The sequence below is a fragment of the Pelobates fuscus genome, chromosome 1 (assembly GCF_036172605.1).
Source record: "Pelobates fuscus isolate aPelFus1 chromosome 1, aPelFus1.pri, whole genome shotgun sequence".
Classification (NCBI taxonomy): domain Eukaryota; kingdom Metazoa; phylum Chordata; class Amphibia; order Anura; family Pelobatidae; genus Pelobates; species Pelobates fuscus.
The window spans coordinates 86,147,887-86,170,663 of record NC_086317.1 but is presented as its reverse complement, the minus strand read 5'-3'; the positions used below and the strand labels follow the sequence as shown (position 1 = coordinate 86,170,663).

Here is a 22,777-nt window from a genome sequence, read left to right as displayed (position 1 = left end):
GAGACAATTTGGGAATTATCAACAGATTTTGCAAATCCAGGGTATATTCAGGGATTTGCTAATAAACCTGTGTTTTTTTTTATTTTTATATATTCTTTATTTTTCGTGCTGACCGGTTTCAAAAGAACATGAGTGGCTTGTGCAGAAGCCTATTTTGTGGTTCAACGGTAGGTATGAATGCACGCAATACAGTGTTATTGGTACCTTTTTGAGTTTCGTAGCCTGTGACCTGCGCAGAGGCCGGTTAAGGTATCTATTGCTGCAGTATCTGTCAGCCTTTTCCTTTTTTCTCTTTTCAGATACAGTGTAACATTTCATAACATAATAAACCATATTAAAATAAAATAAAATAAAACTAAGTAGTTCAAAAGCACGAGTGAGATTTCGCTATCTCGGTTCTGTCATTTCTTTTTGTCTTAGATGTCGTATTGTTCCCATGTGGCCCAGACTTTCCGGAACGTGTTGGTGGTATTTCTCACCTGAGCTGTCATTTTATCCATTAAGTAGTTGTCCCTAATTTTTGTCTTGACCAGGGTGAGTGGGGGTATTTCTGGGTTTATCCAGTGTTGCGCTATCGCTCTTCGAGCGGCTAGGTAGAGCATATTTAGAAGTCTTTGGTCGTGTTTGTGGAGCCCGTCCGTGGGTCTTGAGAGGAGGCATGCCCATGGGTCCGGTGTCAGTTGTTGTTCTAAAATTTGTGAGCATAAGTCTACTATCTTTCCCCAGTATTCCTGTATCTTAGGGCATTGCCACCACATATGGATGTATGTGCCCCTCTCTCCGCACAGCCGCCAGCATGTGTCTGTAGGACTCTGTTTCATATGATATTGTTTCACTGGGGTGGTATACCACCGTAACATTATTTTGAAAGCTTGTTCTTGCAGTGTTGTGCAGATGGACACCTTTGCATTTGCCTCCCATATGTCCTGCCAGTCTGTCCCCTCCAATGTTTCCCCCAAGTCCGCCTCCCATCTATCCGTGTATGCTTGAGGTCCCCATGTTCCCGATGCTGTGCATATGTGGTTATACAGCTGTGAGACTAGTTTCGCTGGCATTTTTTCTTTCAGGCATATTCGAAGAAGGTTAGGGGTTTCGCCGCGGCTGTTTTAACCTCTTTTGTTTGCGCGAAATCTCGCAGCTGTATGTACCGGAAGAAGTCGCGGATTTGTAGCGGGGCGAGGGATTGTAGGTGCTCATATGAGACTAAGTGGTTGTCCATGTAGAGGTGTGTATATCTCTGTAGCCTGTTGCTTCTATGCCTTTGAAGTCTTGTGCCCTTATCCCTGAGGGGAATACCCTATTGCGCAGTACCGGTGTCATTGGTGAGGGGATGTCTGCTAGTTTATATTTTTGTGCAAATTGGTCCCATATGCTAATGGAGTTGAGAATGGCCGGACACCTGGTCCTCAGGAGCACTCTGTGTTCCCTTGGTGTCCAAATGTGAAACTGCGGGAGGTCCGCACCCGTCATTAGTGCTTCAATGTCCACCCATCTACGTTGGTCTATGGGGCAGTGCCAATGTGCTATTTGGGCTATCTGTGCCGCTACGTAGTAGTGGTGGAGGTGTGGCAGGCCCCGTCCCCCCCTCCATTTCGGATTGTACAGTGTGGCTCTGGCTATCCTAGGTCTTTTCCGCTGCCAAACAAACCCGTCTGCTGCCCTCTGTATGTCCTTTAAGTCGCTTTTGGTTACTTTAATTGGGAGCGCTTGAAATAGGAACATCAGTCTGGGTAAGATATTCATTTTTATCGAATGTAGGCGGCCTAGCCAGGAGATGGTTTTATCTGTCCAATTTTCCAAATCGGATTTTAGTTTTGCGAATAGGGGTGTATAATTTAGATGAAACAGTGTCTTGGTGTCTGCCGTTAGCTTCACTCCCAGGTACGTGAGAGCTTCTGTGTTAATTTTGATTTGGTGTGTGTGTGCCTGATCTGTTGTATGCCTTGGTCGGCCATGTGGAAAGGTAGTGCTATGGATTTGGCGAGGTTAATCTTGTATCCTGACCCGTCCCCATATGTTTGTAGAAGTCCCGCCAGGTGAGCCATTGATTGGCGTGGGTTTGTAAGTGTGAGGAGTACGTCGTCTGCGTACGCTGCTATCTTAAATTGTTCGGTCCCAAGTTGTACCCCTGTAATATTAGGGTCATTTCTAACTGCGTGTAAAAATGGCTCTAGGACAAGTGCAAATAACAATGGGGACAGTGGGCAGCCCTGTCGTGTTCCATTTCCTACTTCAAAGGGGATTCTAGGTGATCCTGCCACTATGGTTTGTGCCCATGTGTTTGTGTATAGTGCTCATATTGCTGTGATGAAGGGGTCAGGGAAGCCCAGTGAGTGGAGCAGTTTCAGCATTAAGGGCCATTGCATCCGATCAAAGGCCTTCTCTGCGTCTAGCGAGAGGACCAGGGATGGTGATCGTGAGTTTGCCATGTGCCACATCAGGTCTACCCTCCGGCGGGTGTTTTCGTACAACTGGCGTCCCGGTATGAAGCCTACCTGATCCGGGTGGATTAATTTGGGTAGTAAGGGAGCCAGTCTGTGTGCCAGGATTTTCGCAAAGATTTTGAGGTCCGAATTAATTAGGGAGATAGGCCTGTAATTGGTGGCTAGGGTAGCGTCCTTATCGGGTTTGGGTAGTAAAATTATGTTGGCTATGGCCATGTCCCGGTCCGGGGTGCATCCCTGTAGGAAGTGGTTATATAGCTTGGTGAGGTGTGGCAGTAACTCCGTGCTGCACTTTTTGTAATACGACATATCGTACCCATCTGGTCCCGGAGCCTTATTACCTTTAAGAATGGAGATCGCTGCCCCCACCTCTTCCTGTGAGATAGGTTCGCTTAGCGCGGTGGCGTCCCCTGTTGTTACTGTGGGTAAGTGTGTGTGTGTGTGCTAGGAATTCGGTTATGCGGCTTAGGTATTGGGCTTGTTCTTCCCCTTCTCTAGGTGTGTGGTTGTACAATGCCCTAAAGTATTCTGTAAATGTTTCGTTGATGGCTTTCAGTGTGTTGTTTATTTGGTTTGCTGAGTTGCGGATTTTGGTGATGTGTTTACGTTCCTGTCTGGGTCTGAGTGTGCGTGTGTCAGGGTACCTGTGGTCTCTACCTCCGAAAGAGGTAGAGACTTAGCTGTTCCTCCATCCAGACGGTCTGATGGCTCCCTTCCCCGCGGTCTATCCGGTCATGCTAGGCCGGCCGCGAGGGAGTGACTGCCTTTTACAGCATCTAGGCAGGAAGTAGTCATCAGGACACTCCCCCGGAACAACCTGTCAGTCAATTGCTGCAGGACCAATCAGGACGCCTTGGAGGCGTGGTTACTGCTCTGAACAGGGTATTTAACAGAGCTTCTTTCATTAGCTCATTGCCCTGTCGTGGTTCTAGCTTGTTCTAGTCACTCAGTGCTTGTGCATTCTATTATCCCTTTTGGTTTTGACCCAGCTTGTTTACCTTACTCTGCTTATCTCTGTTACCCTTGATTCGGCTTGTCTCTCGCTTACCTGTCTTCTGTTACCCTCGACCTCGGCTTGTCTTTGACCATTCTATACTGTACTACTTACGTTAGTCCGGCCATTCTAAGGTCCGGTATACGTATCTGGCTACTGTTTGTACTCTGCGTGTTGGATCCCTGTCCCGATCCTGACAGCGTGCCAGCATTGTGTCCATTTTATTTGCTTTTTCGTAGAATAGCCTTCTAGACCAGAGTACGGAGTGGGTTATTTCTGTTATGGTTTGTTCCTTAATGGAATGTCGGATGTTTTGTAATTGGTTGTATAAGGTGGCGGTGGGGTTTTGTTTGTGTTGGTGAGCTGTTTTCCTTAGTGTTGCCTGTAGCTCCAGTAGGCGTTTCGTTTTTGCCCGTTTTTTATGTGTAGCCGCTTGTATGAGGTGTCCCCTTAACACTGATTTGTGGGCTGCCCATAGTATGGTCGGGTTTATATCTTCTGTGTCATTAGCGTTAAAGTAGTCTGTGATTGTTTTTCTTGTTGCGTTGAGTATGTCTTCGTCAGCTAGTAAGCTAGTGTTGAGTTTCCACGTCCAAGTGGTGTGGTGTTGCAAGTTTCCTAGAGTAACTGTTATGTCTGCGTGGTCTGACCATGTTATGGTGTTTATTTCTGAATGGATGAGTTTGGTCATTCCCGCTCCGTTGAGGAGTATATTGTCTATCCTAGAGTATGTGTTGTGTGGGGCTGAGTGGAATGTGTAGTCTTGTGTATATGGGTGTTGTAGCCTCCACGCGTCCAGTAATCCAGTGTGTTGGAGGAAGGAGTGGAAGATTTTATCCTGTCCCCCTCTGCCCTGGGATCTCTGTGTTCCTGGTTTGGTGCTGCGGTCGAGGGCTGGGCAGGGAACCGCGTTCATGTCGCCTCCTATCACTAGGATACCCCCCTGTAAGGTAAGTAGCAGTGATTTTATGGTGTTCCAGAAGTCATGGTCGGGCTCGTTGGGTGCGTATATATTGACTAAGTGTAGTTTGGTGTTATGGTATGTGCCCGAAAGGACTATGAATCTGCCTGCTGGGTCCGTTTGTTTATGCAGTAGGGTAAATATTTAGAAGTCTTTGGTCGTGTTTGTGGAGCCCGTCCGTGGGTCTTGAGAGGAGGCATGCCCATGGGTCCGGTGTCAGTTGTTGTTCTAAAATTTGTGAGCATAAGTCTACTATCTTTCCCCAGTATTCCTGTATCTTAGGGCATTGCCACCACATATGGATGTATGTGCCCCTCTCTCCGCACAGCCGCCATCATGTGTCTGTAGGACTCTGTTTCATATGATATTGTTTCACTGGGGTGGTATACCACCGTAACATTATTTTGAAAGCTTGTTCTTGCAGTGTTGTGCAGATGGACACCTTTGCATTTGCCTCCCATATGTCCTGCCAGTCTGTCCCCTCCAATGTTTCCCCCAAGTCCGCCTCCCATCTATCCGTGTATGCTTGAGGTCCCCATGTTCCCGATGCTGTGCATATGTGGTTATACAGCTGTGAGACTAGTTTCGCTGGCATTTTTTCTTTCAGGCATATTCGAAGAAGGTTAGGGGTTTCGCCGCGGCTGTTTTAACCTCTTTTGTTTGCGCGAAATCTCGCAGCTGTATGTACCGGAAGAAGTCGCGGATTTGTAGCGGGGCGAGGGATTGTAGGTGCTCATATGAGACTAAGTGGTTGTCCATGTAGAGGTGTGTATATCTCTGTAGCCTGTTGCTTCTATGCCTTTGAAGTCTTGTGCCCTTATCCCTGAGGGGAATACCCTATTGCGCAGTACCGGTGTCATTGGTGAGGGGATGTCTGCTAGTTTATATTTTTGTGCAAATTGGTCCCATATGCTAATGGAGTTGAGAATGGCCGGACACCTGGTCCTCAGGAGCACTCTGTGTTCCCTTGGTGTCCAAATGTGAAACTGCGGGAGGTCCGCACCCGTCATTAGTGCTTCAATGTCCACCCATCTACGTTGGTCTATGGGGCAGTGCCAATGTGCTATTTGGGCTATCTGTGCCGCTACGTAGTAGTGGTGGAGGTGTGGCAGGCCCCGTCCCCCCCTCCATTTCGGATTGTACAGTGTGGCTCTGGCTATCCTAGGTCTTTTCCGCTGCCAAACAAACCCGTCTGCTGCCCTCTGTATGTCCTTTAAGTCGCTTTTGGTTACTTTAATTGGGAGCGCTTGAAATAGGAACATCAGTCTGGGTAAGATATTCATTTTTATCGAATGTAGGCGGCCTAGCCAGGAGATGGTTTTATCTGTCCAATTTTCCAAATCGGATTTTAGTTTTGCGAATAGGGGTGTATAATTTAGATGAAACAGTGTCTTGGTGTCTGCCGTTAGCTTCACTCCCAGGTACGTGAGAGCTTCTGTGTTAATTTTGATTTGGTGTGTGTGTGCCTGATCTGTTGTATGCCTTGGTCGGCCATGTGGAAAGGTAGTGCTATGGATTTGGCGAGGTTAATCTTGTATCCTGACCCGTCCCCATATGTTTGTAGAAGTCCCGCCAGGTGAGCCATTGATCGGCGTGGGTTTGTAAGTGTGAGGAGTACGTCGTCTGCGTACGCTGCTATCTTAAATTGTTCGGTCCCAAGTTGTACCCCTGTAATATTAGGGTCATTTCTAACTGCGTGTAAAAATGGCTCTAGGACAAGTGCAAATAACAATGGGGACAGTGGGCAGCCCTGTCGTGTTCCATTTCCTACTTCAAAGGGGATTCTAGGTGATCCTGCCACTATGGTTTGTGCCCATGTGTTTGTGTATAGTGCTCATATTGCTGTGATGAAGGGGTCAGGGAAGCCCAGTGAGTGGAGCAGTTTCAGCATTAAGGGCCATTGCATCCGATCAAAGGCCTTCTCTGCGTCTAGCGAGAGGACCAGGGATGGTGATCGTGAGTTTGCCATGTGCCACATCAGGTCTACCCTCCGGCGGGTGTTTTCGTACAACTGGCGTCCCGGTATGAAGCCTACCTGATCCGGGTGGATTAATTTGGGTAGTAAGGGAGCCAGTCTGTGTGCCAGGATTTTCGCAAAGATTTTGAGGTCCGAATTAATTAGGGAGATAGGCCTGTAATTGGTGGCTAGGGTAGCGTCCTTATCGGGTTTGGGTAGTAAAATTATGTTGGCTATGGCCATGTCCCGGTCCGGGGTGCATCCCTGTAGGAAGTGGTTATATAGCTTGGTGAGGTGTGGCAGTAACTCCGTGCTGCACTTTTTGTAATACGACATATCGTACCCATCTGGTCCCGGAGCCTTATTACCTTTAAGAATGGAGATCGCTGCCCCCACCTCTTCCTGTGAGATAGGTTCGCTTAGCGCGGTGGCGTCCCCTGTTGTTACTGTGGGTAAGTGTGTGTGTGTGTGCTAGGAATTCGGTTATGCGGCTTAGGTATTGGGCTTGTTCTTCCCCTTCTCTAGGTGTGTGGTTGTACAATGCCCTAAAGTATTCTGTAAATGTTTCGTTGATGGCTTTCAGTGTGTTGTTTATTTGGTTTGCTGAGTTGCGGATTTTGGTGATGTGTTTACGTTCCTGTCTGGGTCTGAGTGTGCGTGTGTCAGGGTACCTGTGGTCTCTACCTCCGAAAGAGGTAGAGACTTAGCTGTTCCTCCATCCAGACGGTCTGATGGCTCCCTTCCCCGCGGTCTATCCGGTCATGCTAGGCCGGCCGCGAGGGAGTGACTGCCTTTTACAGCATCTAGGCAGGAAGTAGTCATCAGGACACTCCCCCGGAACAACCTGTCAGTCAATTGCTGCAGGACCAATCAGGACGCCTTGGAGGCGTGGTTACTGCTCTGAACAGGGTATTTAACAGAGCTTCTTTCATTAGCTCATTGCCCTGTCGTGGTTCTAGCTTGTTCTAGTCACTCAGTGCTTGTGCATTCTATTATCCCTTTTGGTTTTGACCCAGCTTGTTTACCTTACTCTGCTTATCTCTGTTACCCTTGATTCGGCTTGTCTCTCGCTTACCTGTCTTCTGTTACCCTCGACCTCGGCTTGTCTTTGACCATTCTATACTGTACTACTTACGTTAGTCCGGCCATTCTAAGGTCCGGTATACGTATCTGGCTACTGTTTGTACTCTGCGTGTTGGATCCCTGTCCCGATCCTGACAGCGTGCCAGCATTGTGTCCATTTTATTTGCTTTTTCGTAGAATAGCCTTCTAGACCAGAGTACGGAGTGGGTTATTTCTGTTATGGTTTGTTCCTTAATGGAATGTCGGATGTTTTGTAATTGGTTGTATAAGGTGGCGGTGGGGTTTTGTTTGTGTTGGTGAGCTGTTTTCCTTAGTGTTGCCTGTAGCTCCAGTAGGCGTTTCGTTTTTGCCCGTTTTTTATGTGTAGCCGCTTGTATGAGGTGTCCCCTTAACACTGATTTGTGGGCTGCCCATAGTATGGTCGGGTTTATATCTTCTGTGTCATTAGCGTTAAAGTAGTCTGTGATTGTTTTTCTTGTTGCGTTGAGTATGTCTTCGTCAGCTAGTAAGCTAGTGTTGAGTTTCCACGTCCAAGTGGTGTGGTGTTGCAAGTTTCCTAGAGTAACTGTTATGTCTGCGTGGTCTGACCATGTTATGGTGTTTATTTCTGAATGGATGAGTTTGGTCATTCCCGCTCCGTTGAGGAGTATATTGTCTATCCTAGAGTATGTGTTGTGTGGGGCTGAGTGGAATGTGTAGTCTTGTGTATATGGGTGTTGTAGCCTCCACGCGTCCAGTAATCCAGTGTGTTGGAGGAAGGAGTGGAAGATTTTATCCTGTCCCCCTCTGCCCTGGGATCTCTGTGTTCCTGGTTTGGTGCTGCGGTCGAGGGCTGGGCAGGGAACCGCGTTCATGTCGCCTCCTATCACTAGGATACCCCCCTGTAAGGTAAGTAGCAGTGATTTTATGGTGTTCCAGAAGTCATGGTCGGGCTCGTTGGGTGCGTATATATTGACTAAGTGTAGTTTGGTGTTATGGTATGTGCCCGAAAGGACTATGAATCTGCCTGCTGGGTCCGTTTGTTTATGCAGTAGGGTAAATATTTAGAAGTCTTTGGTCGTGTTTGTGGAGCCCGTCCGTGGGTCTTGAGAGGAGGCATGCCCATGGGTCCGGTGTCAGTTGTTGTTCTAAAATTTGTGAGCATAAGTCTACTATCTTTCCCCAGTATTCCTGTATCTTAGGGCATTGCCACCACATATGGATGTATGTGCCCCTCTCTCCGCACAGCCGCCATCATGTGTCTGTAGGACTCTGTTTCATATGATATTGTTTCACTGGGGTGGTATACCACCGTAACATTATTTTGAAAGCTTGTTCTTGCAGTGTTGTGCAGATGGACACCTTTGCATTTGCCTCCCATATGTCCTGCCAGTCTGTCCCCTCCAATGTTTCCCCCAAGTCCGCCTCCCATCTATCCGTGTATGCTTGAGGTCCCCATGTTCCCGATGCTGTGCATATGTGGTTATACAGCTGTGAGACTAGTTTCGCTGGCATTTTTTCTTTCAGGCATATTCGATGAAGGTTAGGGGTTTCGCCGCGGCTGTTTTAACCTCTTTTGTTTGCGCGAAATCTCGCAGCTGTATGTACCGGAAGAAGTCGCGGATTTGTAGCGGGGCGAGGGATTGTAGGTGCTCATATGAGACTAAGTGGTTGTCCATGTAGAGGTGTGTATATCTCTGTAGCCTGTTGCTTCTATGCCTTTGAAGTCTTGTGCCCTTATCCCTGAGGGGAATACCCTATTGCGCAGTACCGGTGTCATTGGTGAGGGGATGTCTGCTAGTTTATATTTTTGTGCAAATTGGTCCCATATGCTAATGGAGTTGAGAATGGCCGGACACCTGGTCCTCAGGAGCACTCTGTGTTCCCTTGGTGTCCAAATGTGAAACTGCGGGAGGTCCGCACCCGTCATTAGTGCTTCAATGTCCACCCATCTACGTTGGTCTATGGGGCAGTGCCAATGTGCTATTTGGGCTATCTGTGCCGCTACGTAGTAGTGGTGGAGGTGTGGCAGGCCCCGTCCCCCCCTCCATTTCGGATTGTACAGTGTGGCTCTGGCTATCCTAGGTCTTTTCCGCTGCCAAACAAACCCGTCTGCTGCCCTCTGTATGTCCTTTAAGTCGCTTTTGGTTACTTTAATTGGGAGCGCTTGAAATAGGAACATCAGTCTGGGTAAGATATTCATTTTTATCGAATGTAGGCGGCCTAGCCAGGAGATGGTTTTATCTGTCCAATTTTCCAAATCGGATTTTAGTTTTGCGAATAGGGGTGTATAATTTAGATGAAACAGTGTCTTGGTGTCTGCCGTTAGCTTCACTCCCAGGTACGTGAGAGCTTCTGTGTTAATTTTGATTTGGTGTGTGTGTGCCTGATCTGTTGTATGCCTTGGTCGGCCATGTGGAAAGGTAGTGCTATGGATTTGGCGAGGTTAATCTTGTATCCTGACCCGTCCCCATATGTTTGTAGAAGTCCCGCCAGGTGAGCCATTGATTGGCGTGGGTTTGTAAGTGTGAGGAGTACGTCGTCTGCGTACACTGCTATCTTAAATTGTTCGGTCCCAAGTTGTACCCCTGTAATATTAGGGTCATTTCTAACTGCGTGTAAAAATGGCTCTAGGACAAGTGCAAATAACAATGGGGACAGTGGGCAGCCCTGTCGTGTTCCATTTCCTACTTCAAAGGGGATTCTAGGTGATCCTGCCACTATGGTTTGTGCCCATGTGTTTGTGTATAGTGCTCATATTGCTGTGATGAAGGGGTCAGGGAAGCCCAGTGAGTGGAGCAGTTTCAGCATTAAGGGCCATTGCATCCGATCAAAGGCCTTCTCTGCGTCTAGCGAGAGGACCAGGGATGGTGATCGTGAGTTTGCCATGTGCCACATCAGGTCTACCCTCCGGCGGGTGTTTTCGTACAACTGGCGTCCCGGTATGAAGCCTACCTGATCCGGGTGGATTAATTTGGGTAGTAAGGGAGCCAGTCTGTGTGCCAGGATTTTCGCAAAGATTTTGAGGTCCGAATTAATTAGGGAGATAGGCCTGTAATTGGTGGCTAGGGTAGCGTCCTTATCGGGTTTGGGTAGTAAAATTATGTTGGCTATGGCCATGTCCCGGTCCGGGGTGCATCCCTGTAGGAAGTGGTTATATAGCTTGGTGAGGTGTGGCAGTAACTCCGTGCTGCACTTTTTGTAATACGACATATCGTACCCATCTGGTCCCGGAGCCTTATTACCTTTAAGAATGGAGATCGCTGCCCCCACCTCTTCCTGTGAGATAGGTTCGCTTAGCGCGGTGGCGTCCCCTGTTGTTACTGTGGGTAAGTGTGTGTGTGTGTGTGCTAGGAATTCGGTTATGCGGCTTAGGTATTGGGCTTGTTCTTCCCCTTCTCTAGGTGTGTGGTTGTACAATGCCCTAAAGTATTCTGTAAATGTTTCGTTGATGGCTTTCAGTGTGTTGTTTATTTGGTTTGCTGAGTTGCGAATTTTGGTGATGTGTTTACGTTCCTGTCTGGGTCTGAGTGTGCGTGTGTCAGGGTACCTGTGGTCTCTACCTCCGAAAGAGGTAGAGACTTAGCTGTTCCTCCATCCAGACGGTCTGATGGCTCCCTTCCCCGCGGTCTATCCGGTCATGCTAGGCCGGCCGCGAGGGAGTGACTGCCTTTTACAGCATCTAGGCAGGAAGTAGTCATCAGGACACTCCCCCGGAACAACCTGTCAGTCAATTGCTGCAGGACCAATCAGGACGCCTTGGAGGCGTGGTTACTGCTCTGAACAGGGTATTTAACAGAGCTTCTTTCATTAGCTCATTGCCCTGTCGTGGTTCTAGCTTGTTCTAGTCACTCAGTGCTTGTGCATTCTATTATCCCTTTTGGTTTTGACCCAGCTTGTTTACCTTACTCTGCTTATCTCTGTTACCCTTGATTCGGCTTGTCTCTCGCTTACCTGTCTTCTGTTACCCTCGACCTCGGCTTGTCTTTGACCATTCTATACTGTACTACTTACGTTAGTCCGGCCATTCTAAGGTCCGGTATACGTATCTGGCTACTGTTTGTACTCTGCGTGTTGGATCCCTGTCCCGATCCTGACAGCGTGCCAGCATTGTGTCCATTTTATTTGCTTTTTCGTAGAATAGCCTTCTAGACCAGAGTACGGAGTGGGTTATTTCTGTTATGGTTTGTTCCTTAATGGAATGTCGGATGTTTTGTAATTGGTTGTATAAGGTGGCGGTGGGGTTTTGTTTGTGTTGGTGAGCTGTTTTCCTTAGTGTTGCCTGTAGCTCCAGTAGGCGTTTCGTTTTTGCCCGTTTTTTATGTGTAGCCGCTTGTATGAGGTGTCCCCTTAACACTGATTTGTGGGCTGCCCATAGTATGGTCGGGTTTATATCTTCTGTGTCATTAGCGTTAAAGTAGTCTGTGATTGTTTTTCTTGTTGCGTTGAGTATGTCTTCGTCAGCTAGTAAGCTAGTGTTGAGTTTCCACGTCCAAGTGGTGTGGTGTTGCAAGTTTCCTAGAGTAACTGTTATGTCTGCGTGGTCTGACCATGTTATGGTGTTTATTTCTGAATGGATGAGTTTGGTCATTCCCGCTCCGTTGAGGAGTATATTGTCTATCCTAGAGTATGTGTTGTGTGGGGCTGAGTGGAATGTGTAGTCTTGTGTATATGGGTGTTGTAGCCTCCACGCGTCCAGTAATCCAGTGTGTTGGAGGAAGGAGTGGAAGATTTTATCCTGTCCCCCTCTGCCCTGGGATCTCTGTGTTCCTGGTTTGGTGCTGCGGTCGAGGGCTGGGCAGGGAACCGCGTTCATGTCGCCTCCTATCACTAGGATACCCCCCTGTAAGGTAAGTAGCAGTGATTTTATGGTGTTCCAGAAGTCATGGTCGGGCTCGTTGGGTGCGTATATATTGACTAAGTGTAGTTTGGTGTTATGGTATGTGCCCGAAAGGACTATGAATCTGCCTGCTGGGTCCGTTTGTTTATGCAGTAGGGTAAATATTTAGAAGTCTTTGGTCGTGTTTGTGGAGCCCGTCCGTGGGTCTTGAGAGGAGGCATGCCCATGGGTCCGGTGTCAGTTGTTGTTCTAAAATTTGTGAGCATAAGTCTACTATCTTTCCCCAGTATTCCTGTATCTTAGGGCATTGCCACCACATATGGATGTATGTGCCCCTCTCTCCGCACAGCCGCCATCATGTGTCTGTAGGACTCTGTTTCATATGATATTGTTTCACTGGGGTGGTATACCACCGTAACATTATTTTGAAAGCTTGTTCTTGCAGTGTTGTGCAGATGGACACCTTTGCATTTGCCTCCCATATGTCCTGCCAGTCTGTCCCCTCCAATGTTTCCCCCAAGTCCGCCTCCCATCTATCCGTGTATGCTTGAGGTCCCCATGTTCCCGATGCTGTGCATATGTGGTTATACAGCTGTGAGACTAGTTTCGCTGGCATTTTTTCTTTCAGGCATATTCGATGAAGGTTAGGGGTTTCGCCGCGGCTGTTTTAACCTCTTTTGTTTGCGCGAAATCTCGCAGCTGTATGTACCGGAAGAAGTCGCGGATTTGTAGCGGGGCGAGGGATTGTAGGTGCTCATATGAGACTAAGTGGTTGTCCATGTAGAGGTGTGTATATCTCTGTAGCCTGTTGCTTCTATGCCTTTGAAGTCTTGTGCCCTTATCCCTGAGGGGAATACCCTATTGCGCAGTACCGGTGTCATTGGTGAGGGGATGTCTGCTAGTTTATATTTTTGTGCAAATTGGTCCCATATGCTAATGGAGTTGAGAATGGCCGGACACCTGGTCCTCAGGAGCACTCTGTGTTCCCTTGGTGTCCAAATGTGAAACTGCGGGAGGTCCGCACCCGTCATTAGTGCTTCAATGTCCACCCATCTACGTTGGTCTATGGGGCAGTGCCAATGTGCTATTTGGGCTATCTGTGCCGCTACGTAGTAGTGGTGGAGGTGTGGCAGGCCCCGTCCCCCCCTCCATTTCGGATTGTACAGTGTGGCTCTGGCTATCCTAGGTCTTTTCCGCTGCCAAACAAACCCGTCTGCTGCCCTCTGTATGTCCTTTAAGTCGCTTTTGGTTACTTTAATTGGGAGCGCTTGAAATAGGAACATCAGTCTGGGTAAGATATTCATTTTTATCGAATGTAGGCGGCCTAGCCAGGAGATGGTTTTATCTGTCCAATTTTCCAAATCGGATTTTAGTTTTGCGAATAGGGGTGTATAATTTAGATGAAACAGTGTCTTGGTGTCTGCCGTTAGCTTCACTCCCAGGTACGTGAGAGCTTCTGTGTTAATTTTGATTTGGTGTGTGTGTGCCTGATCTGTTGTATGCCTTGGTCGGCCATGTGGAAAGGTAGTGCTATGGATTTGGCGAGGTTAATCTTGTATCCTGACCCGTCCCCATATGTTTGTAGAAGTCCCGCCAGGTGAGCCATTGATTGGCGTGGGTTTGTAAGTGTGAGGAGTACGTCGTCTGCGTACACTGCTATCTTAAATTGTTCGGTCCCAAGTTGTACCCCTGTAATATTAGGGTCATTTCTAACTGCGTGTAAAAATGGCTCTAGGACAAGTGCAAATAACAATGGGGACAGTGGGCAGCCCTGTCGTGTTCCATTTCCTACTTCAAAGGGGATTCTAGGTGATCCTGCCACTATGGTTTGTGCCCATGTGTTTGTGTATAGTGCTCATATTGCTGTGATGAAGGGGTCAGGGAAGCCCAGTGAGTGGAGCAGTTTCAGCATTAAGGGCCATTGCATCCGATCAAAGGCCTTCTCTGCGTCTAGCGAGAGGACCAGGGATGGTGATCGTGAGTTTGCCATGTGCCACATCAGGTCTACCCTCCGGCGGGTGTTTTCGTACAACTGGCGTCCCGGTATGAAGCCTACCTGATCCGGGTGGATTAATTTGGGTAGTAAGGGAGCCAGTCTGTGTGCCAGGATTTTCGCAAAGATTTTGAGGTCCGAATTAATTAGGGAGATAGGCCTGTAATTGGTGGCTAGGGTAGCGTCCTTATCGGGTTTGGGTAGTAAAATTATGTTGGCTATGGCCATGTCCCGGTCCGGGGTGCATCCCTGTAGGAAGTGGTTATATAGCTTGGTGAGGTGTGGCAGTAACTCCGTGCTGCACTTTTTGTAATACGACATATCGTACCCATCTGGTCCCGGAGCCTTATTACCTTTAAGAATGGAGATCGCTGCCCCCACCTCTTCCTGTGAGATAGGTTCGCTTAGCGCGGTGGCGTCCCCTGTTGTTACTGTGGGTAAGTGTGTGTGTGTGTGTGCTAGGAATTCGGTTATGCGGCTTAGGTATTGGGCTTGTTCTTCCCCTTCTCTAGGTGTGTGGTTGTACAATGCCCTAAAGTATTCTGTAAATGTTTCGTTGATGGCTTTCAGTGTGTTGTTTATTTGGTTTGCTGAGTTGCGGATTTTGGTGATGTGTTTACGTTCCTGTCTGGGTCTGAGTGTGCGTGTGTCAGGGTACCTGTGGTCTCTACCTCCGAAAGAGGTAGAGACTTAGCTGTTCCTCCATCCAGACGGTCTGATGGCTCCCTTCCCCGCGGTCTATCCGGTCATGCTAGGCCGGCCGCGAGGGAGTGACTGCCTTTTACAGCATCTAGGCAGGAAGTAGTCATCAGGACACTCCCCCGGAACAACCCGTCAGTCAATTGCTGCAGGACCAATCAGGACGCCTTGGAGGCGTGGTTACTGCTCTGAACAGGGTATTTAACAGAGCTTCTTTCATTAGCTCATTGCCCTGTCGTGGTTCTAGCTTGTTCTAGTCACTCAGTGCTTGTGTATTCTATTATCCCTTTTGGTTTTGACCCGGCTTGTTTACCTTACTCTGCTTATCTCTGTTACCCTTGATTCGGCTTGTCTCTCGCTTACCTGTCTTCTGTTACCCTCGACCTCGGCTTGTCTTTGACCATTCTATACTGTACTACTTACGTTAGTCCGGCCATTCTAAGGTCCGGTATACGTATCTGGCTACTGTTTGTACTCTGCGTGTTGGATCCCTGTCCCGATCCTGACAGCGTGCCAGCATTGTGTCCATTTTATTTGCTTTTTCGTAGAATAGCCTTCTAGACCAGAGTACGGAGCGGGTTATTTCTGTTATGGTTTGTTCCTTAATGGAATGTCGGATGTTTTGTAATTGGTTGTATAAGGTGGCGGTGGGGTTTTGTTTGTGTTGGTGAGCTGTTTTCCTTAGTGTTGCCTGTAGCTCCAGTAGGCGTTTCGTTTTTGCCCGTTTTTTATGTGTAGCCGCTTGTATGAGGTGTCCCCTTAACACTGATTTGTGGGCTGCCCATAGTATGGTCGGGTTTATATCTTCTGTGTCATTAGCGTTAAAGTAGTCTGTGATTGTTTTTCTTGTTGCGTTGAGTATGTCTTCGTCAGCTAGTAAGCTAGTGTTGAGTTTCCACGTCCAAGTGGTGTGGTGTTGCAAGTTTCCTAGAGTAACTGTTATGTCTGCGTGGTCTGACCATGTTATGGTGTTTATTTCTGAATGGATGAGTTTGGTCATTCCCGCTCCGTTGAGGAGTATATTGTCTATCCTAGAGTATGTGTTGTGTGGGGCTGAGTGGAATGTGTAGTCTTGTGTATATGGGTGTTGTAGCCTCCACGCGTCCAGTAATCCAGTGTGTTGGAGGAAGGAGTGGAAGATTTTATCCTGTCCCCCTCTGCCCTGGGATCTCTGTGTTCCTGGTTTGGTGCTGCGGTCGAGGGCTGGGCAGGGAACCGCGTTCATGTCGCCTCCTATCACTAGGATACCCCCCTGTAAGGTAAGTAGCAGTGATTTTATGGTGTTCCAGAAGTCATGGTCGGGCTCGTTGGGTGCGTATATATTGACTAAGTGTAGTTTGGTGTTATGGTATGTGCCCAAAAGGACTATGAATCTGCCTGCTGGGTCCGTTTGTTTATGCAGTAGGGTAAAGGGGCAGTGTTTGTGGAGGAGTATGGCCACTCCCACTTGCTTACGTATCGCTCTCGCCTCATGGGCGACTGTGTATGTGCGGTCTCCCAATTTGACGGGTGCGGCCCTAGGCATATGGGTCTCCTGAATTAGGGCGATGTCAGCCTTTTTAGTTTTCAGGTCGCGTAGGAGAGTCCTGCACTTAATGGGCGTATTAAGTCCCCTAGCATTAATCGATAGTATTTTTAGCGCCATGGGATGGCTAGTCTAGCGGGTTGCGTGTCTGTGCGGAGAGTTGGGCCCATACCTGTCTGGGGTTCGTAGGGTTCCCTCTCCGGAGTCTTTGTTGTCATCCCCTCTTTTGTGATCTGGGTAGCGGTCTCACTCGTGCAGGAATAAGAAAAAAAAAAACATAATGAGTAACAATTCAAACATATCATAACTGGTATAAACATTGTAATATAGCATGTTTAATCTAGTCTTAACCCCCCCCCCCCCTGCAGGCCATCATTGTGTGTTCCCTACAGGGTCGAGGTTGTCTCCGATCCACCGTGCCCCATTGCGAGGCCCCTGATATAGCCCCTTAGTGAATGTGCCCTTTACCGTAGCCCTCCCTCCCCTGTCGTCCCAAGCATCTTGACCCCGTCACTATCTGTTCGCTCCTAGGGAGCTAAAGTTCCCATCTATCCTTGGCTGCCGTCACCCCGTCCTTTTCTGTGGGTTCAGCGTCTGTCCTGGGCAATGATGCCTGCATTGTCCCCCTCCTCCCCTGCTCTTCTGTTTGTCTTTTCCCAGCATGTGTTTTCTTTTGTTGTTTGATCTGATTTGGGGGGGGGGGGAGGGGGCGCATGGGTCTGTTTGGGTGGGGGGGAGCCTAGCTGCAGTAAGCCCTTTAAGGTTGTGTTGTGTGGAGTGTGTGGCGCGACATGTCTCTTGCATACCTTCCCAGTTTACTAATTTTCGTCACTTAGTGTCTGGCCCCTTCTGCAGCCGCTGAGGGAGTTGTGGTTGGGGGAACGGGGACACCAAAAATCGGGTGTCCGTAGGTCCCCGCCACGCCTGGGGGTTGCCTTTAGGCCCCGGGTGTCTAACCTGATGGTAATAGATTAGTGTTTTTTGTTTATCCGCCGTGCCCCCTGTCCCCTTTACAGGGCTTAAACACAATTCCCCAGTCCCAGTTCGGTTAACATGTAAGTTCACAGAGGTCCCGTGGTCCACCCCTCAGGGGTTTCGGCTCAGCGTCCCTCTGTATATCCCGGTGTCCTCCATTCCGTGGCCAAGGTGTCCAGCTCGGGTATGGGTTCCTGCTGCAAGGTGAAGTCTCGCGGTGGGTCCACCCGTATGTCCCGGAGGAATTTCTGTGGATCAGCGCCCGGTATCAAGGTGTGCGTCGCGCCATCCTTGAACGCCACCAGCTTAAACGGATGTCCCCATGTGTACTTTATTTCCCTGTCCCGCAGCAGCGTGGTGAGGGGCCTCCATGCTCTTCTACGCTGTAAAGTGGTAGGGGAGAGGTCTTGATAGATGGAGATCGCAGCGTCTTTGTAAGATAATTTGTTGTTCTGGGCATACTGCATCACCGCCTCATTTCTCCGGTAGTAATGGAATCTAATGATAATGTCCCTAGGAGGCTGGTTTGCTGATCTGCGGGCTCCTAGCGCCCTGTGTATGTCCGGGATGAGATGTTTAAAATAGTGCTCCATTGCGGTAACCAAATTCCCTTCAGTGGGGGACTCCGGAAGGCCCCTGAGCCGGACATTATTGCACCTGGAACAGTTAGCCAGGTCGTCTATCGCGAGTGCGAGATCGGTTAGTTTGCGCTCCATGGTTTTGGAGTGTGCTACCACCTTGTTATGTGCCTGAGTGACCTGTTCCATTCTAGTTTCCAGGTCTGCCGTTCTGCAGCCCAGCGCCTGTATCTCCGCCTTCACTTCTTTTGTGCTGTTGGATACTTCGGCCGCTAGGTAATTGCTCATTTAGCCAGTATGGGGGATGTTCCTCCTGCTGTAACGTCGGGACTTTCCTCCCCCGTTCCGGTCGCAAGAGGCTGAGTGCCCCGTGGGCTTTGTTGTCGGCCATCTTGTCCGGCCTGTGTGCCTCGTGGCGCCGTCAGCATTTCAGCTACGGATTTAGGGGTTTCTCTGCCGTCTTCCTTCTTTTTCTTGGCTTGTTTGGTGCCGGAGTAGGAGCCTGGCATCTTGCTGCTGTGCAGGGCTGCAATCTCGGTCTCTTTGCTTTTGGTAGGTGCTATATTTGGTGTGGATTTAGCGGAGCTCCTGTGCTACACGGCCATCTCGGTCGGCAGCCAAGCCACGCCCCCCTAAACCTGTGTTTTTAATACATAGAATAGCTGCACAGTTTTTCTTATTATGTACATTACTGTACAATTTAACAAAACACGCAGGGGGAAAGCGTAGTTTACACATCGCTTAACAACAACAATAATTGCTTATCTGTCAGGGCCGCATCCAGTCCTAAAAAAAGAACCAATTTCTTAATAAAAAAACAGTCGTTTCCTGTCTGTCAATACAATCAATATTTCCTGAAGACTTAAAGAGATTATAACACAAAAGTCCAGACTGCTAAACTTACCTATTTCTGGATTGTAATAACACATTAAAAGGTCACGAGTTTCCAAAATATATATATTTATAAATTAAGTCAACAATTGAAAGAGACAAAACCAGAGGTCAACCCAGCACAGCTCACCAGAGGTTTGTGGTAAAGCAAGAGACTCCATATCTTAGTAATTGGTGGATATCAATACTGAATGTATAATATTCCTTGCATTTATGCATTTACTAATATATGTACAAATATTTCATAAGCCATGAAAACTTATCTTATTAAGGACAAATCTCCAATGTAAAGTTTCTCATAGAGATAGGTAGTCTTATTTAAATTTTATTCAGATTTAGGAATTTGTACAAAAATTTTAATCATTTTTTTTTTAAAATCATGCTTTAAGGTATTAGTTCAAGTACCAACATTTATTTTTATGTGTACATTAAAATATTAACTTGCTATATAAAGCTGTTGTGGCCTAACATTCTTATTAGGGTAAGACAACCAATGGATGAGGTTGTTTTGAGTTATATTCCACATAAGTGGTTGGTTGAGCCTAAAAAGAATTTTAGGAAGGGCAGAGGTAGAAAACTATAACCGATTTATATTATTTCTTTATCACAGTGTTAATTTGTTTAAGAACTAGGCAGTATGAGCCTCGACACTGTGTGTTTAACCCACCCAGCCATCTGCAGCCCGTCCAAGGTGTCTGGGGTTAGCATGGAGTCAGTGCTGTGTATGCTTACAAAAGTTGCAAAAGTTGTACACAACTGATATTTTCACCCAGGAAGAAAATATTCCAGCTGGTTGATTGACAGTCAAGGAAGTGTCCCTACACACAGCAAAATAATATAAAATAATATTCTGAGTTTAATATTTTTAAAAAGAAATTGCTAAATAACCATTTCATTAAGACGACCCTTTGAGACAACAAACTCAGACATTCACTTAACCAGATATCACGGAGTATTGAAACGTGAATAGAAAACATAAGGCCAATGTAGCCAAACTGGAATAGTAACAAACGTGGAGAAATTTTCCAAATCAGTCATTTTGATCCTAAAATTCTGCAATTCTCTTATAAACTCTGCATCTTTAGTGAAATAACTCATAGTTATAAATCATTGGTTACTTCTATTCTCTATCTACATATAACAGGGTTCTATATACTATATGCTAAAAATTACAGTCTATAATCCCAAAATAATACCCGATCTAGCCATGTTAAAAATATTTTCCAAATCTGGTCTATCGATTCAAATAGTGTTTCACTATTTAGTGAATAGCTCTCTTTGTGCTGTGGTTTTTAAGCAGTGTGCACACAGAGTTCTCTCACTGATTGGTTAAAAGTGTCCAGAACTTGGCCAACAACTACAGCTTCCTTTAATCTACAGCAATCTATTATCTGACACAAGGGATAAAGAGACATAGCAGATCAATGCTTAATTAGGGACTGTACTGACATGTTATTATCCAGAGCCTCAGCTGTGAGTGTCTTCATTTCCATCTGGTTTTAAATTAAAGTGAGGGGGGGGGAGGAGGAGGTGATCCAATGGAATTACCAGAAATCTTGGAATGTAGCAATTAAATTGAATTAAATCCCTTCGCTGTATTTATATTGCTGCAAAAATGTGTGCAATACATCCATATGTGTTTGGATTAAATGAAAATATTTTAAAATGGTGACTGTATACAATTATAGTGACTATTTAACTAGTTCAAAGAGCAGAAATGCTTCCAATTATATTTTGTATCTGTTGTAATGCTGTGTTGCATTCAAGGAATACTCGAACTTTAAAAATAAATATTTATATCTAACGTTAGAAGTCTCCGAAAAACAATTAATAAATAAAGATGTTAATGAAACCATAAAAAATTATTCCAACACTGTCTGCAGCTGTAGCTCCTCGTATTAAGGCAAAATTCTGACTCCTAGAGAAACATTGAATCCAGTAGTGGAGTTTGGTCTTCAATTTTCAATTCCATTCAGTTATTTTAGAATACTTACCAATATTAGCAAATATGAAACTTGGCTAAGAGGGAAAGTGGGTCCAACGCTGGAACGTGCCGGTGATGCAATTCTCGAAAAGTAAAAAAAAAAAAATCGGGGCAAAAAGGATAGGAGTTTCAAAATCAGGACTCACCGGCTAGAATTGTGACAGTTTGCAAGTATGGCTTTATAGTCCATTCCTGACTTGTCTTCCCTTCAGAATGAAAAATGCATTGTATATCTTTTCCTTCTCTAAAAGTTTTCCTTAATACCACCCATTGGTAATAGGACACGTGTAGAATTGCATTGTCTTTTTGGCTTGCTTACAGTGTATCACTCTATACTTGGATGTTGTTAATTAACCATCGCACTGTTAGTCATAGCATGTTTAAACATTCTCTAATATGTAGTAACTGAGTGCCAGAGGGCACAAAATAACCTCTAATGCACTACCCCCCTTTTCCTATCCTATAATGTAATTTCATTAACCCCTTAAGGACACATGACATGTGTGACATGTCATGATTCCATTTTATTCCAGAAGTTTGGTCCTTAAGGGGTTAAAGGGACACTATAGTCTCCAGAACAAATACAGCTTAATGTAGTTATCCTTATGAATATAGTACGACCCTAAAGGCATTTTAATGTAAAGGCTGCCTTTTCTGAGAAAAGGCAGTGTTTACTTTGCTGACTAGGAACATCTCTAGCTGCAAGCACTCAGACGGCCACTAGAAGTGCTTCCTGGGTCAGTGCTGCACAACGCTTTGCACGGAGATTCTGTACACTCCCCATAGGCATGCATTGACTCAATGTATCTCTATGAGGAGATTCTAATTGGTGCAGCGTGGCATATCAGGTTACCAATGTTTTCCTATGGCTATGATGTCAGCCAAGGAGGCAGAGCGAGAGAAAGGCCAGCAACGGCGTACCCGCGTACAGCTGGAAATTAGGTGTGAATTTTACTCAGATATAAATATTTCCCTCCTTTATGTTACATACATTGTTATGGAAGCCTACTCTTCTACTTTAACAGTCTTTCAACCTTTAATAGTTTTTTTGTGACTCGCAATATCATTGAGATATGAATGCTACCAATGTCTGTGAGTTTTATATCTGTTGGTTTTTCAATCAATCTCTTGTGTAGAGATAACAGATCACCATATTAATGTGCCACATTTCTCACTGCAGCCGATCCGCCTCCTGTGATGTCACCAGTCCTGATAACTTTTGTCCAGTCAGATGTTTCTGATAGAGAACTTGAAGCATTAAATACACAAGGCTCTGAAGCACATAAAACCTCACACAGATAAGCATTGGACACACACTGAATGTAAAATAGATTCACTTATTTAACTTATTGTGTCTGAAGCTCCTAGTGCCTGTGTGTTTGACTGTCACCAGTAGTCATGGGCTTTTCAAAACAAAAACAGTTCCATTTCTAAGTTTTCATTTGTAAGGCTGCATGTGCAGCATCTATACCCCCAAATCACTTTTTTAATATGCAATGATTTTGGTGCTTAGCCTGTCCCCTTAAAAGGAAAGTGTCACATTAACCAGTATTAAAATAGTATGTTTTAATTACTATGTTTAAAGGAACACTCTAAGCACCATAACCACTATAGCCTGCTACAGTGGTTATGGTGCCAGGAGTGCCCTGACATCCTCCCAACGTAAGTAGTCAAGCCATTTAAGAACAATTGGTAGTGTAGGGAGGCTCACATTGGCTGACACTGTCGAGCTGGCCCTGAACTGCACATCTTAACAGAAGAGGAGGTTTTGGCAGACAACTGGCAGACCCCTGGTAAGTTGTCAAGCCCTTCTTAAACAGTTAGACTATGTATACTGGGGGGGCGGGGCCTGACAGCAGAGCGGAGCGGACGCA

At 46.6% G+C, this 22,777-nt stretch overlaps 1 protein-coding gene across 1 annotated transcript in view; it reads right to left on the bottom strand.

Moving 5' to 3' along the window:
• The window catches only part of TRAF4 (TNF receptor associated factor 4), a 63,620-nt gene extending 42,488 nt beyond the window's left edge, over window positions 1–21,132 (bottom strand). The window contains exon 1 of the mRNA XM_063449968.1: window positions 21,050–21,132. Within this exon, the coding sequence (XP_063306038.1) occupies window positions 21,050–21,093 (44 nt within the window). The 5' untranslated portion in view covers window positions 21,094–21,132. The remainder of the gene's footprint in view (window positions 1–21,049) is intronic.
• Window positions 21,133–22,777: the final 1,645 nt, after the last annotated feature.